Below are 15429 nucleotides of genomic sequence, written 5' to 3'. Positions count from 1 at the left end.
TTACTTTATTGAAGAGAGTATGTCTCTTTGAAATCCTTTCTCTCTTTCCCCTCACCTGGATTAAAGTCGGTCACTGTTGATAATGCATAAAATGATGAGATCCTGTGTATCTTACAATGTCATGTAGCTGCCGTAGGTTTTTAGCTCGATGGGTCATAGACCAGACAAGCTTATTGGATGATCCATTTGTCCATCATCAGATGTCGGCAAATAAACATGGGTCATTACTGCCTGTCCTAAACTACCTGGAGGATTGCCATGTAACTTTGTGTGTATGTTCATCCCAAAAAGGGTGCTGTTCAGATGTCCAATATGGTTACCTCAGCAGCCAGTTTCAGATTTTTGTTACTGTTCCTGAATGGATGGTCATATGAAAATCATGGTTTTCACTGAAAGACTTACTGTGATGTAAATTTGGTCCTAAATGAAAATGGTGCCAATTTGATGTCTTATATGACTGCCACCATCTTGAAAATCTTATGGAAGGCCTATGAACATGGACATAAGTATGGCAAACCATTATTATCTAGGTATTATTACACCTTATGAATGGACGGTCATATCAGCATGGGGTTTTCATTAAAGAATTTATGGTGTGTAGATTGTCCTAAATGAAAATTGTGCAATTTGTAATCCAATATCGCTGCCACAATTTGTTTAAAAAAATGTCAAAATTTGCCCTGAAGGAAAGTCACTTTGACATGGGTTTTTTTGGTCAGATTTCCTATGATGTCTAGTTGGTCCTAAATTAAAATCATTTTAACTACTCCAAGGGCATATCAACATGGTGTTTTACTGAAATACTTGTGATGTGTAGTTGGCACTAAATAAAAATGGTGACAATCTGATGTCCAATATGGCCATCACATCAGCCATCTTGAAAATTGTTATTGCTACACATAAATGGCAAGTCAAATTGGATTTTCACCAGGAAATTGTGAGATCTAGTTTAGATTGTCTTTAATGATAATAGTGTCGATTTTACATCCAGTATGGCTACCACAGAGACTAATTTGGCTAATTTGAAAATCTTGTAATTTGAGGATGTCTGGGTATTTTAACACTTGGTCATTAAAATTTTTTTAAAAAAAGTCTTGATTTCCGGAAAATGCATTTTGTTCTGTCTCATTGAGTTTGAGCTTAGTATTGTGTGAAGAACATGTTGCTATAGCAAGCAAGATACTTTCATATCTGTTGCAATAAAAGGGTGAGAAATGTAAAAGAATGTAGAAAATGGCAAATTTACATTTATTGCAGTTTTTGCATTGGATGACGAGGCCAGAGTAATTTTTCTTTGTTGACAAGTGTACATGAATCCATATGAAACAGGATGCAGAGTACAAGAGACTTTCAGTACAGATAGATGGAATAATGGTTCTTTTCACATGTTGAAAATTGTCAGTTCTCTTTGTAAAGTTGTCTGATTTTACATACACCTGTTTATACTCTCCCATTTCTAATTTATCAGTAAGTTGCAAAAAAAATCACGATGACAAAGAGGATAAGTGTACCTTTTCATCAAAATCTGTATCTTTAGAAAAACATGCATAATGCTTCCCAGGCTGTATTTTGTAATTTCCCTGCTTTAGCTACTGCATCATATAACTGATGTGATGCTGTTTTTTTCTTGTAATTCATTAAATACTTGGTTACCTGCATAATGTTAAATGGTATTGTCGATGAAAAAATGCAAGGCTGTAGATCAATTGTTTGGACAGATACATGCAAGATTTGGTGGATGAATATAGTTACATACATGGATCATACATTTGACATTATTGAGAACTTCTATTTTAGCACATGGACCGCTCCAGTGGCTTAGTGGTTAGAATGTGCGCCTTGGATGCGGGAGGTCCTGGGTTCGATCCCTGGCCGAGTCATACCAAAGACTTACAAAAAATGGTACTAACAGCTGCCTCGCTTGGTGCTCAGCATTAAGAGGTTAGTGTTAGGACTGGTTGGCCTGGTGTCTGGATAATGTGATTGGGACATCATGTTCATGTCTGCGGCATGATGCCCCAGTGCTATACATCACTATAAACTGCCACACTTCAAACATTGTAGCAATATGACTGAATTTGTTTTAAAGCTACGTAAAAATCCAAATCACACACATTTTAACACACGTTACTTGTGAGAAACTTGTGTACCAAGATAATTTGCCTGTTCACAAGATTGTGCAAAATAATTGCATAAAAAAGTATTTTAAAAAATTTGAAAGTTGTTTTCACAGTTTTCTAGGTAGGGTAGGTACAGTTGCAGCTCAGTCTTTATAGTACCATGTTGCAATCCAGAATGTATCTTTTATTAGGAAATATTTATTTTTAAATAAACCAGTACAAAATGGATTTCTTCCACAAATAAATGAACATGAAGCTATTCGGTTTTTATTCATGGTATCTCTATATTTGGACTACACTGCTAAATTGTTTACACAAACTCCAGATAATTTCTCACAATGAGATTTTAAGTGAATTGATTGGTTGGTATTGTGCATACCAAGGTATCTTGTATAACTATTGTTAAGTATTCACATGGGGCTGGAAAAGTGCAGAATGAATTTTTTTTATGTCCATTCTCCATTTGTTAGCACAATTGCTTTTCTTTTTTAAATTGCTGGGTGGACTGCCATGAAACTTGACTTACATTCATCCCAAGGTCCTGTATGGACATCCAATATGGTGGCCATCTTGAAAATTAACTACTTTATTGTGTCTGGTTGGACCTAATCGAAAATGGTGCTGATGTGAAATTCAAGATAGATGCATTGATAGACCATCTGGAAAATTGTTAATGCTGCTCCAAATATGAAATGATCATAATGACATTGTGTTTTTACTTTGCACAATGTCCAGTTAGTCTTTCATAAAACTGGTGCCCTATTGAAGCCAATATGGATGCTATCAAGACCATCATGATGACTTGCATTTGACACTTTACCAAAATAGATACCCTTAGTGACTGGGTTTTCACTAAGAGTTCTTGTTATGTCTTGATCCAGGATGAACATGGTGTCCATTTGGATATCCAAAGAGTGACATTAATGTGTTTACTAGGTGCATTTGTAAGAACATTTTGTTTAAATATTGTGCATCTTGCATTGTAAAAGGAAAGTTAAATTATGAAACCTTGCATTCTTCTAATATGCACCAAGCAATTTATGTTCTTACTTTCCTTAGGTGCATTCAATAATAGGCTTATAAATCTAGGATGTTTAATTATTAATTAAATTATTGAAAAGGTGTATTCATTGTGGATTCCCCCAGCAAGCTATTCAAGGTATTATATTACACTAATTAAAGTGACACTGAAATTTAAACTATAACACACAAATAAAGCAGACATCCCGATAGAAATAATGGTGAAAAAAATCAGTTGAGTCCTGAAGTTGTGAGCATTTAAAGATGTTTTGGGGAAAACTTTAAACATTAACTTTTTCTGATTTTAATAATTTCACAGATGAATAACAATTTAAAAAAAAAATGATATTACTTAATCTTTGGTTCTTCTATTACCAGTTAAAAAAGCTCTTCAACCATCTTGTCTTGAGATTGATACTCATAAAATAGAAGTTTATATTTAAAACAGATGCTTGAGAATTATGTTCTTGGTACAAAATGTTAAAACTAGTTTTGGGAAATATTAACAAGGTCCATCAGTTATAATGCTGAAATTTAAATGTAATAATTATGTATGTTTAAGATTCAAATATTCATTGCAGGGTACATTACAGAAACCACCTGTGCAAATGGTACCATCTTCCATATTTCTATGAAAATATGGCTGAAAAAAATACCTGCCAACTGTATTAGAAAGAGAATTTTTAAAAAATGTATCTTGTGAATATTAAATAGACCTAAATTATATCTCTTGAAATTTTTAAACCATGCTTGCTGGGAGATTTATGCCAATTTTTGTGAATTTCACTGTTGTTTATTAGAGTATCTTTATTTTGACATAATTTATTTCCAAGAACTGACATTACTTTAAATTCTTTTAAAGAAATCCATTGCATTATAATATTTGCACTCCCTGTTTGTACCACCCCACTCCATGGTTTTATAAACGAAAATAGTTATAAAAAATGCACAAATCTCATTTAATTCATCTATTTATAATTTCTAACCTGATTATTAAATTAAAAATGAATTAATGAAACTATTAAGTTCTGTGCCTTTTTTTTATTTTCATAAAATTTGAAGGGTTGCCTCAGTTGGCACATAAAGCTTTAATGAAAAGGCACCACTGCTGACCGTCTGCAGTCCTATTTTTTCCACATCCAAATTCATTTCATTCTAAACGGTCTTTCTCCACATCTCTATGTGACTATTTTTTTTTTGTCTCGAGTTGGGGGTCCAGGAGAGAGCTGCTCTTGGCAGTGCACATGATGGCATTGCATGTTCCAACCATCACCATCTTTTTTTTTTCTTCCAGTCTGGACAAAAGACGTTGGTTCAGACCTTGATGAAGATCTTTATTTTAAATCTCCAAATGCTGAAAATCTTCCACAGGAACTTGTTTTTGGAAGACTTGAAACTTTTGTGCTATCATTCAAGTTAAACTTAAGCATTTTTAACTGTATATTATAATAATTATTGTGATTCATACAACTATTCTACACTTTACAACACCATTGACACGAATTTGACCAAACTTGACATAAGGCATCCTGGTACGAAGATGTTATAAATATGTTTACATTTATGTCAGTCTGCCATCATTATTAATAATATAAGAAATAACAAAACCTTTAAACAGTTACCAAAATTAAAATAAAATCTTTGGATATCAATTCCAAAACTGCTGTCTAGAAAGGAACTATATTTTAAACAAATTGTTCTGGATTGAAGGCTTTAAAATTTTTGTTTTAAAACTTGATCAGTCATCAGAGAAGACCCCAGTTGCTACAACATTTAAAAAGAGAGTTCACACTGGATTCAAATTTGGAATGAAGTAATTAATATTTTCACCTGAATCATCCTTTAGCATGACCCCAGAAACGATCTAGATTTGCCATCAAGTGTGCCCACTGTTACAGAAAATGGAAAATCATTTACACATCTTGAACCACAATGGAATTTGATTGAATGCATTCTGGCATGAAGGGCATTTACAAGTGATGTTCATCTGCCATCAAACAGCTGGCATTACTAAGACTTGTTTAAAAAAAATAAACAAAAAACCAAATTCAGCAGAAAGTGCCCTGAACCGATTGCCTTTCACATTCAGAAGAATGTTCTTAAATGTAAAAAAAAAATGAGAGAAAAGCATTTACACAATTTTATCTTTGTAAGCTGTAGAACATAACTGCACAAACTTTGAAATAAGCAATCCTGGTCAAGAGGCCTTTCTATCAAATGTGGATGAAGATGCATAGCACTAGTTACATTTTGATAGTTTGAAGGTTCTATTGTAAGAAATAAACGTTCCTCGTTTCATAGGTTCATCAATTCGAAGGGGACTGCAGAGTATTTGCTACCTCTCCAGTTCACTCTCCACCAAATATTTACAAATCAAGCACTTGTTGGCTGGTTGACCAGTACTACAGTTAGGTAACTCTATGACAAAATGACTAAATATTTATCCTGAAATTTGAAACTTATCCAACTTAAAAATATACCTGAGGAATTTCACAATGTTCACTGACACATCTACATGTACTTGCTCACCAATAATATAAGTGCTGAAGTTATTGCATGTGCACATCAGTATTGTCAATTCAGTAACAATAATTTGACTTTTGCAGTACACGTCACTTTTTCTGATTTCATAAATCTGTAATATATATATATATATATATATATATATATATATATATATATATATATATATATATATATATATATATAATCAGCTATATAAAAATATTCCACATAAATTCATGTCTTTTTACCCATTGGACACAACCTGTTGATATTGATGCGTTAGTCTAATATATTCTTTTCGAAGCCTTAGCCAGGATTTTTTTCACAGACTTTTAAAAAATGATCATATTCAGTTTTTTCTTTTCATTCCCAAATCAAGTTATGTTCAATTTAAACTCTTTGTATTGCTGACAGGCAGTTTGTATATTCCAACACTAGCTTACATTTGCCCTCTCAGTTAAGAAATCTTTCTTAAACTACTATATTGCACTTTTACCCAATACCTAGAGATCATATTTGAATGAAGCCTTAGCCAAGATTTTTTTCACAGACTTTTAAAAAATTATCATATTCAATTTTTTCTTTTCATTCCCAAATCATGTTCAATTTAAACTCTTCTTTGTATTGCTGACATGCATTTTGTATATTCCAACACTGGCTTACATTTGCCCTCTCAGTTAAGAAATATTTCTTAAACTACTATATTGCACTTTTACCCAATACCTAGAGATCATATTTGAATGTAGATGTCAATGTTTATCCTTTCCAAATCCATTCATGACAATAAAGGATGACTACTTGTGGGCCACGAGAAAAACTCAACAGACATGACCCTCTTCAATAGACAAGAGTACATGGCAGCAATATCATCTTCCACACCACTGATCGATATGTTGTTCTCATTGTTTTTGGGAAGAGAATCAGTTTGGAGAATGGCAAATCATACTGGTCCATCTTCTCACTTAACACGTTCAATGCTTGTTGGGCAGCTGCAGTTCCAGTCTTTCTGGCAATGATCGAAAAATGCATGTCCTCTGTGTTTGGTTTTCTTATAACTTGACCAACTACATTCCCAACCACTTTGCATTCAAGCTATTCCCATTTCCACACATTTTTCAAACCTTTAATCACTTTTTGTGCCTGTCTGTCTTTGATATGCCATGTTTGTAAACATGCTTCTTTATTTTCATTTCCATCAGCTTCCATTCCAGGAAGATTCAATGAATAGAAACTACTGATAAATCAGAATGCTCTTTATTGCTATCACTTGTTAAATATGTGTGTGTGGGTATATGTGATTTAGATTTTTAATTTTTTTAATGAAGCTTTAAATATTTTTAACTTGTATCGCTATAAAGTCTGCAGTGTGGCTGTTTATAGTGATGTCTAGCACTGAGGCATCATGCTGCAGACATGTAACATAATGTCTACCCAGTCGTCGCATTTACCTGGCTGACTAGTCGCACCACTAACCTCCAAATACCGAGCGCTAAGCGAGGCAGTTGCTAGTACCATTTCTACAAGCATTTGTAAGACTTAAAGGAGACTAGAAATCAAAATTTTCCTTTTACGTATGTAATTCTCTACAGATTTTAATTCGACTGCAATGTTCATAAATTAAATATCGTAAGCGGGTAGTGATTATATTGCGTGGAAGATACCACGATTCCGTAAATTGCCGAGTTTTTCCGAGTTTTGATGAGACGACAGATCACGTGGTACCGTGACGCTATACTAGCTAGTCCTCGAATACAAACATAAACATTGGCGAGCGAGGCAGACAGGAGACCTCATTTGGGCTGCACATTCAACAGTTGAATCTGCAATCTGATATAATAGTTTATGTACTGTACTTATAAGTGCTAAAAGAAATTTGTTAGGCACCGGCCCCGGGCTGGTGACTTAAATAAACTAAAGTCCTGAATGAAATTCCATAAGCCCGGACGGTTCATACCTGTCAACTCTCAAGCCGGGAGAAAAACTTCCCGATTTTGGGGGTATTTCCTCTTCTACCTCCAGATCTCGTTATATCTCTCAATTTTGCGCAGCGAAGTCCCGATTATTACATTATGTCTGTCAATTTTCATTTGTCAGAAGAAAAAAAAAAACAACCCCAAACCAGTTTTAAATATAACGTATGCAATCCACAGTCTAAACTGCCACACTGCAGACATCGTAGCGATATGACTGAAAAATTGTTTAAGCTACGTTAAAAATTCAAATCACACGCACACACATCTAAACCGGCACTAGACGAAATAATTAATATCATACAACAGTTTTTTTTTTCTTTTTTTTTCTTCTTCAGTAAATAGAACGTGAAGATTAAACATTATTCAAGTAAATTTCAGATTTTTTTAAACAACTACAACAGTACTATAGTATTAAAAAATATTAAAAGAATAAAATTGTCACCAATTAGCTTAAATGAATGATCACTTTGAAATTTTCTCTGCAAACAAAATCGCATCTCCATTTCCGCCAAAGAAACTCGGCCAGTTAACACCTGACATTCCTCTACCGTATATGAAAAGTTTAATTATCATGATTAAATTACAAGGAATAAAACAAAATATACCATGCAGTATATGTGGCCCTAAAGAACTAATTCTGAATAAATATTTTATTCAGCAAACAGTGTTACATGCATTAAGACTTATACCTAAGGAAATAAGGTGGGGCATAAAACGTGAGAAAAACAGTTGCCACAAGTACGGTAACTTGTGACTGCAGATTTGAACTGTTAAAATTAAGTCCATGGCATCGTAAGTAACAACAAAATAGGCCTCGTTTATTTGGTAATCAAGTGCTGGTGCTTACGCATACACACACTGTCGAACATGGTTTCTTTGAAGTATGTTTTCTCGAAACACGACAGGTTTAGAATCTTATTTTTAGAAACGTTTCCATTTGATTAAAATCAAATCTAAATTTCACCTAGGACAGTGGTGATTTGATTTAGATTGTGCCGTGTTAAGGCATGTATGTCAACATCTTGAAAATACATTTACTCATTTCACCAGCGCAATCAAAGTTTCCTCAGGCAAACAATTTTTGTTTCGACAATTTGACGGGCACCTCACTTTGAATACAGGATGGGCCGGAACTAAAACCAGAAGGGGCCCAGGGTGTCGGGCTATCAGATTTGTTTTAAGCACTGCTGTTTTTAGATAAAAGATGTGTGGATTGATTGTTTGCATTTTATGGTCACTTAGTCGTCCTTCTGCCTGTTTTCGTAACTCACACATTTAACACTTTTCCCAGGATTTAAAATGTCCAAAGGTATGTCTGGAACAGCGCCAACTTTTAGTCTAGGCCTAGCATTTGCGTATCTTTGAGCTGCTATTTTTTCATGATCCCTCTCGTAACATTCCTTTGAGAAATGTAACAAGCACATAGTGCTGTATGGTGTTGCTTTGAAATCGACTGGTTTGTAATAATGTACCCATTCTTTCATTATGCCTTTATCTTTCGGAAAAGATTTTTTTTTTTTTTTTTTTTTTATGTCAACAGGCTTTTCTTAATGTTCTATTACACCCGTAAGCAACGCAAAACGATATTGTCTTTTACTCTGGCAACTCCCACTTGGGCTGCTGGAGTCGCTACTATGACGTCACATCCCGAAAGTAACCGAATAGGCGCGGAAATTTTGCATACGAGGTCACGGAAATTCAGCTCCTAGAAGATAGGCCAATATTTAAATATTGGCATTACGGTCGCAGATGATACTTCAGAATAAGGTTTTCTGCTATAGTACTTTTATTATTATTCTACATTTCCATTGGTTTCTGGTCTCCTTTAAGGTTCAAACCCACTACCGTCCGTATCAGAGGCAGATGCTCTAACCACTTTGGTCGCTGGAGCAATCCGCCTGTTAAATAATATACAGAACAAATACTATTACCAGAATTTTTACTGAATGGGACCAGACAAACTGTTGTTAAAAAAAACCATACCTTAAGAAGATATTTAAAAATATGACCATACTGAGCAAAATAAGATTTAGGTCAGGAGAAAAATGAAATTCCGCTTTAAAACGGAAAAATATCAGTGTAGGAAATCATAAAGTCCTGCTAGTTTATAGAGTAAAAAAAAGATGTCCTCAAAAGGACTGAAACTCTTCTGGCCAAAATTAATTCCAGGACTTTTAAGGTAAGACCATTTCCTCCTTTTAACTCCATGGTATTGAAACCAATGCTAATATTCAAATTAGCTGCTGTGGATGTCAGATTGGCACAAATTTCATTTTGGACCAACAAGACATCGTAAGAATTCTTGTGGAAACCTCATGTTCATAAGACTTTCTATTTTGCAGAAATAACTGATTTTCAAAATGGTGGCCATACTGGATATGAGACTGGCACCATTTCCATTTAGGATCAACTAGACATCATAGAAATCATCTGGTTCATGCACACATGGGTGAAAGTTTGGAAAAATTACAGCCCTGAAAAGTTGGGGGTTCAAGTGGGCCACCTATGCCACATTGTGGGTCCAAGTCAAATGCATGGTGGTGGGGTCTAGTTAAAAAAAAAAAAAAAAGAGCAATTTTGACTATTTTCTGCAAGTTGTACTTGAACAATCATAAATGTCTCGTAAATTTTCAGAAAAAAGTGCTTCCTTTATGTCAAAATAATTTTCCATTGATACTCTCTAAATGTGAAAATTGAGCTAACACAAAATTCAAAATGAAAAGTCTCTCTCTCTCTCTCTATATATAAAACGAGAACAAAAATTGAAATCCTGGTACAAGTATTTAGGAAATTTTCTAACAGTTGTTATGGGGTTTAATGCCATTTTTCAGCACACAATAGGCTATACATGGTGGTCAGTATTAATGTTGGAGGAAGAACCCGGGAAAACCCTGGAAAGAACCACCAACCCACGAGAAGCTACTGGCAAGCTTTCTCCATCTAATACTAACAGTAAGCATAAAAAAAGGAAACATGTACCCACAATGGATAACCCCAAAACATACAAGATATTGTGATCTTTTGTCAAGTAAATTAAATAGTGATAAAATTACGATGGGTGGTGCTTTATTTTTATTCAGTAAAAATCTTGTTGGGATCAAACTGATTGTTTCATTTCTTTCTAATTTCTGTTCATCCAGAATGTGCTTACCATAGAAGTCATCAGTATATATACACAGTGTATAAAGCTGCTGAAATAGACCATGCATTTTCCTCCATACAGGACCAGCAGTCGGTTGAAGACAGTTGCGCTTTTAAGTTTCAACTTGGGGAAGGAAAAGAAGTGTGCTGATCTTTATCCATTTATACATTTGTACTTGTACTGAATTGCAAAGATGAAAAATAAATGCATTGCCTGCTAATTTAGCATGGGCAAAATTGCAATCATCCTGACTGATGACTATCAAGCCAAGATATTGCAACAAATTACTTAAAATGATTTAAAAAAATCTTTCTATAAAGCAAGAAGGGGGGGGGATAGAAAGAAAATAATGGTAAAATGCTATACATTGAGGTATATAGAACTGGTTAAGGTGTCTCATTAGTGTCTTCTATCCGCTGTCATTTCTGGGAGGCAAGTGTAGGGAATGAAACGGCAATGGAATGAAATGAAAGATTTATTCGGTTTCCACAGAGGGTACTAAATTATTAAATGATGTTTGTACTTTGCAATTCTGCAGAACACATCTGAGAAGCCTTGAGTGCACTGAATACTGCATGAGAACTTCTGTTAACTTGCTCAACTGTAAATTTTAAAATTTAGTATCCCTAAGCACTGATTTTTTCCCACACTAAACTGTTTCCAGCCACTTTAATCCCTTACCCCACCTCCTCAAAAAGGTTGATTTGCATGATTTGGAAGATTGACCTGTTGGGACGTTCTGAAATTTCACCCATAATGTTGACATCACACCAGCCGTAAGATTTTCAGGAATGCCACATTGGAATCATTTTCATTTACAATCAAGATGATACTTCTTTCAGTGAAAACCCATGCTGACATGACCATTCATTCAGATTTGACAAGATTTTGAAGATGACTACTGTGATGAACATATTGAAATGTTTCTACAGCACCATCATTTTTATACCTGATCAACTTGTTATCATAGGAAGTAATTTATAAAAACCCTATGTTGATACAACCCATCCACAGATCTGCCAAACCTGATGAGACTGTCTCAGTAAGGCAGCTGATTTTTTTCCACAAGTTTAACCAGTTATTAGTAAGGCATAACAATATCAAACTGCTATGGTAAAACTGAAGAAAATAAACATTCTTAAAAATTTGGTATTCAAAACATTGAGCCACAGTAAACATTATGTTCAATTAAAAAAGTTTGTAAAGCTTATGTAGACCTCATTTTCCTAGTACAGGTGCACAAACCCTATGCAGCTCAATGACTCGTTCTCAACCTGACATTAATTCTTGGATTTTTTCCCCATTTTACATTACGAAGGCAATAATATCTCCCGCCACACGATATACTCAAACTGATGTGACGTTCTAATAAATTTGTGTCCCTTCCGGCTTTTCTTTACAAGAATCTGAATATTTTTATTCTTGTGCCGATTATTAATACATTTTAAGAAGCCTATTTTCCCTTTCATCATCAACATGCATCACTTACTGGATGCCATTTTGAAGTTTTTTTTTTTTTTAAATTAAAGGTTTGATCATACACTTTGCATGAAAAAATATGTGCAGTTTAAAGCATCTGAGGTGCTGTAAAGTTAGTCCGGTTCCTTAACCAACTCCACTAATTCTAATATGAAAACTGGATCCTAAGTAAACACGGATGAAACAATCTATTTTTCTGCAACAATAATTTTTCTGTGGTTTTTGCTTCTCTTCCTGAAGTCAGAATTTTCAGGTAATTTTCATATGACTTATGGCAAAAATCATAAGGGTTGGCAGGTCTGCATCCATTCAGGACACCACATTGGCAACATTTTTATAAAACCTGAACTAGCCATGCCTTCATATACTTAAACAAATGCATACTGTTACTTGCATACTTGATGTCTCTTTAGTCCTCCTTGCCTCCATCTTAAAAAATTCTTCAAACTATAGAGACCATACCTAAATTTGCTTCATTGACTGCTCATGCAAAATGTAATCAATTTTCAACAAAGTTGGATTTTTTTTAATGGATAAGTGGCATATTTTGGCAAAGTAAGTAGAAAAAATAAAAAAGGCCACTGGAAAGACTGAATTGGATGTTCAAGAGGCACTATTTTCATTTACAATCTGCTAGACCATTGGAAGAATGTGCTTGTCAATTTTTATGGCAAGTTTCTTTGCAGTGAAAGCATTCAGTTGATGTGACCATCCATTCAGGATAACAAGATTTTCAAGCTGCTGAATCTGCCATACTGGAATTTCAGGATAACCATTTTCATTTTGGAAATGCTGGACAATAGGATGAATGCACATGTGAAGTTTTATGGTAATTCTTCAAGTAGTGTAGGAGGAGGAATGATAAACTTATGCAGACAGACAGATGCACAACTGCATTCAAATCTATCTAGTCAGATCAACATGTACAGGCGACACAGTTCTCTGTTTTACGTGTAATTCAACTTTTATCTGAACCCCTCTGTTTACGTTTTTTTTAACCTGTCACATGATAAAAACTTGACTGCAGCCTGGTTATCTGGCTAGTAACCTTGGCCTTTGGGCACTCAAATATTTCACATCCTACATAAAATAGTTCCTGCCATTAACATACTGTACAAACAAAAAGTACAGCACAGATGGATTATCTGACATAGGTTTATTAAACACCCCTGCAGGTTAAAATAACATCATGAAATCTTATTTGACCTGTTATTCTTTATTTCAATGACAAATACTAACAAATGAATGATTTTACTACATCTTCCCATTTGTACAGAGAATACAAGTCATTAAACAATATTAACATGGGAAATTATCATCCGTAGAACATAAATCTTTTGTGTACATCATCCTTGGGAACTGTTCTACAGCACTGTTTGGTAGAGTTATTGCCTGAACCTAAGGCAAGTGCTCTATATTTCACCAGACAAGACTGTAGAGTTCCCAAGACAGAAGGCAATGATATATTTAGAATATCACATGAATGTCACACAATGTCTATGCATAGCAACAGGTATAAATCCCCTAGTCAAGAAGAGCAATCAAAAGTCTGGAGAATCCATACTGTTCAGAAATAAAACTCTGCAGTCAACCAATTGGAACATTTATCATTTAATAAGGATTGACAAAAGTAAATGTACTCACAACAATACAAAAATGTACACACATACATACATGTTCCTAAGCTAAAATTATTTTTAAACACTAAAATGGGCCATGACAATTGCTGTGCAACTTGGACATCACGCTGATGGGACTAATGAACTTTACAATTTCTTTGGGTTTTTATAACAAACTTGTTCCACTGTTTCAATACAATGAAAGTTTACGACAAAATCTTCAATTTCTCATTTTCGACAACTCATTCTGCTCAACACTCTTGATTTAAATATTAGTTTCCAATACATTCTGAACATGTATACTCAATTTTTAATTTTAAAAAAATTATTTATTACTCTATAGGATTCCAGTGATCAATCAGTTTTGCTATTGCAGATATCTTAGAACCTCTAGTCTCTGGATATAAACATGAAGAATTCAAAGTTACAATTGAAACATGAATGAATACACATATCAAGTCATTCCCTGCCTTTATTTTCAATATATTGGCAGCAACTGACCACAAGATTTCAAGACAAGAACTAATTTCTCCATCAAAAGACTATATAAACTCGTACACTTTTGTAATTTTTTGATACAAAGATTTCAGAATGTTTGCTTACATACTTCCTCACAAAATTCTTTGAAGATATGACAATGTGAACAATATATACACATATTTCTTTGCAAGAACAATTTTTTACATTCTATTAATGAACATTCAATTTTTTTCCCTCAATTGTGCCTGCAAAAGCAATTTTTCAACATACTTTTTTTCTGGTAAAATGACAAACAGTGATGTTTAATGGCAACAATTTACATCTCATGTTTCATATAAACCTCACACACAATGATCCTTGTTAAAAATCCAAATCCATGAGAAATTCTTGCTGAAAACTGCTAAAAAGTATACTTAAAGCAAGATATCTGTCCACAAGAAAGTGACCAAATATTTAATGTAATATGCTAAAGTCTTTGATATAATCTTTAAAACATGAAGTGCATTTGTGGAAACAAATATTCATTCTATTAGTATCTCCTAATGTTGGAAGGTAAGCTTTTATATGCATCAAATCTCTGTTCCTGTTGCCTGCCCCCTTGAAGAGCCCCACCTCCTGCCATCATTATGGCTCCTGCAGGAGCCATGGAGGTGGTCACATACATGCCTGCAGGTACATTGGCTATAATTCCAGGTGGTGCTGCCACTGCAGTCTGGTATGTGATTGGGCGATTGTCTGACTGTACAATGGAGTTGCCTCCTGCCCATCGGTCATTGCCCCTGTTGACTGAAGTAGACTCCACACGGGAATTCCAGGTTTCCACTTTGCGCTGCTCAGCTCCTGATCCCCACTGTGGTTGGTTGTGGCTTTGTGGTGCAGTTCCTTAAAATAAAAATTAAATTTCTAACTAATCAATACATTACAAGTAAGAAGTAAAATGTACATTATTATGATCAACTCTCATCTTTCATTTCATTTTCAAAAAATCACCAACATTTAGGGAAAAAACATGCATATTTAAGTTTTTCTTATTATGAAGGTTCTGCCAGTAATTTTGACGATAGTAAATACTAGAGGCACAAGTTATAACC

At 34.4% G+C, this 15429-nt stretch overlaps 1 protein-coding gene across 3 annotated transcripts in view; it reads right to left on the bottom strand.

Moving 5' to 3' along the window:
• Window positions 1–13436: 13436 nt before the first annotated feature.
• Window positions 13437–15429, bottom strand: part of LOC149805849 (uncharacterized) — a 77544-nt gene continuing 75551 nt past the window's right edge. For all 3 annotated transcript variants that reach the window (XM_089950573.1, XM_089950574.1, XM_089950575.1), the window contains one exon: window positions 13437–15220. In XM_089950573.1, the coding sequence (XP_089806699.1) occupies window positions 14868–15220 (353 nt within the window). In that variant the 3' untranslated portion in view covers window positions 13437–14867. The remainder of the gene's footprint in view (window positions 15221–15429) is intronic.

Source organism: Sinohyriopsis cumingii, chromosome 2 (assembly GCF_028554795.1).
Source record: "Sinohyriopsis cumingii isolate HCF-2022 chromosome 2, ASM2855479v2, whole genome shotgun sequence".
NCBI lineage: Eukaryota > Metazoa > Mollusca > Bivalvia > Unionida > Unionidae > Sinohyriopsis > Sinohyriopsis cumingii.
This window is presented reverse-complemented; position numbering and strand designations above follow the sequence as displayed.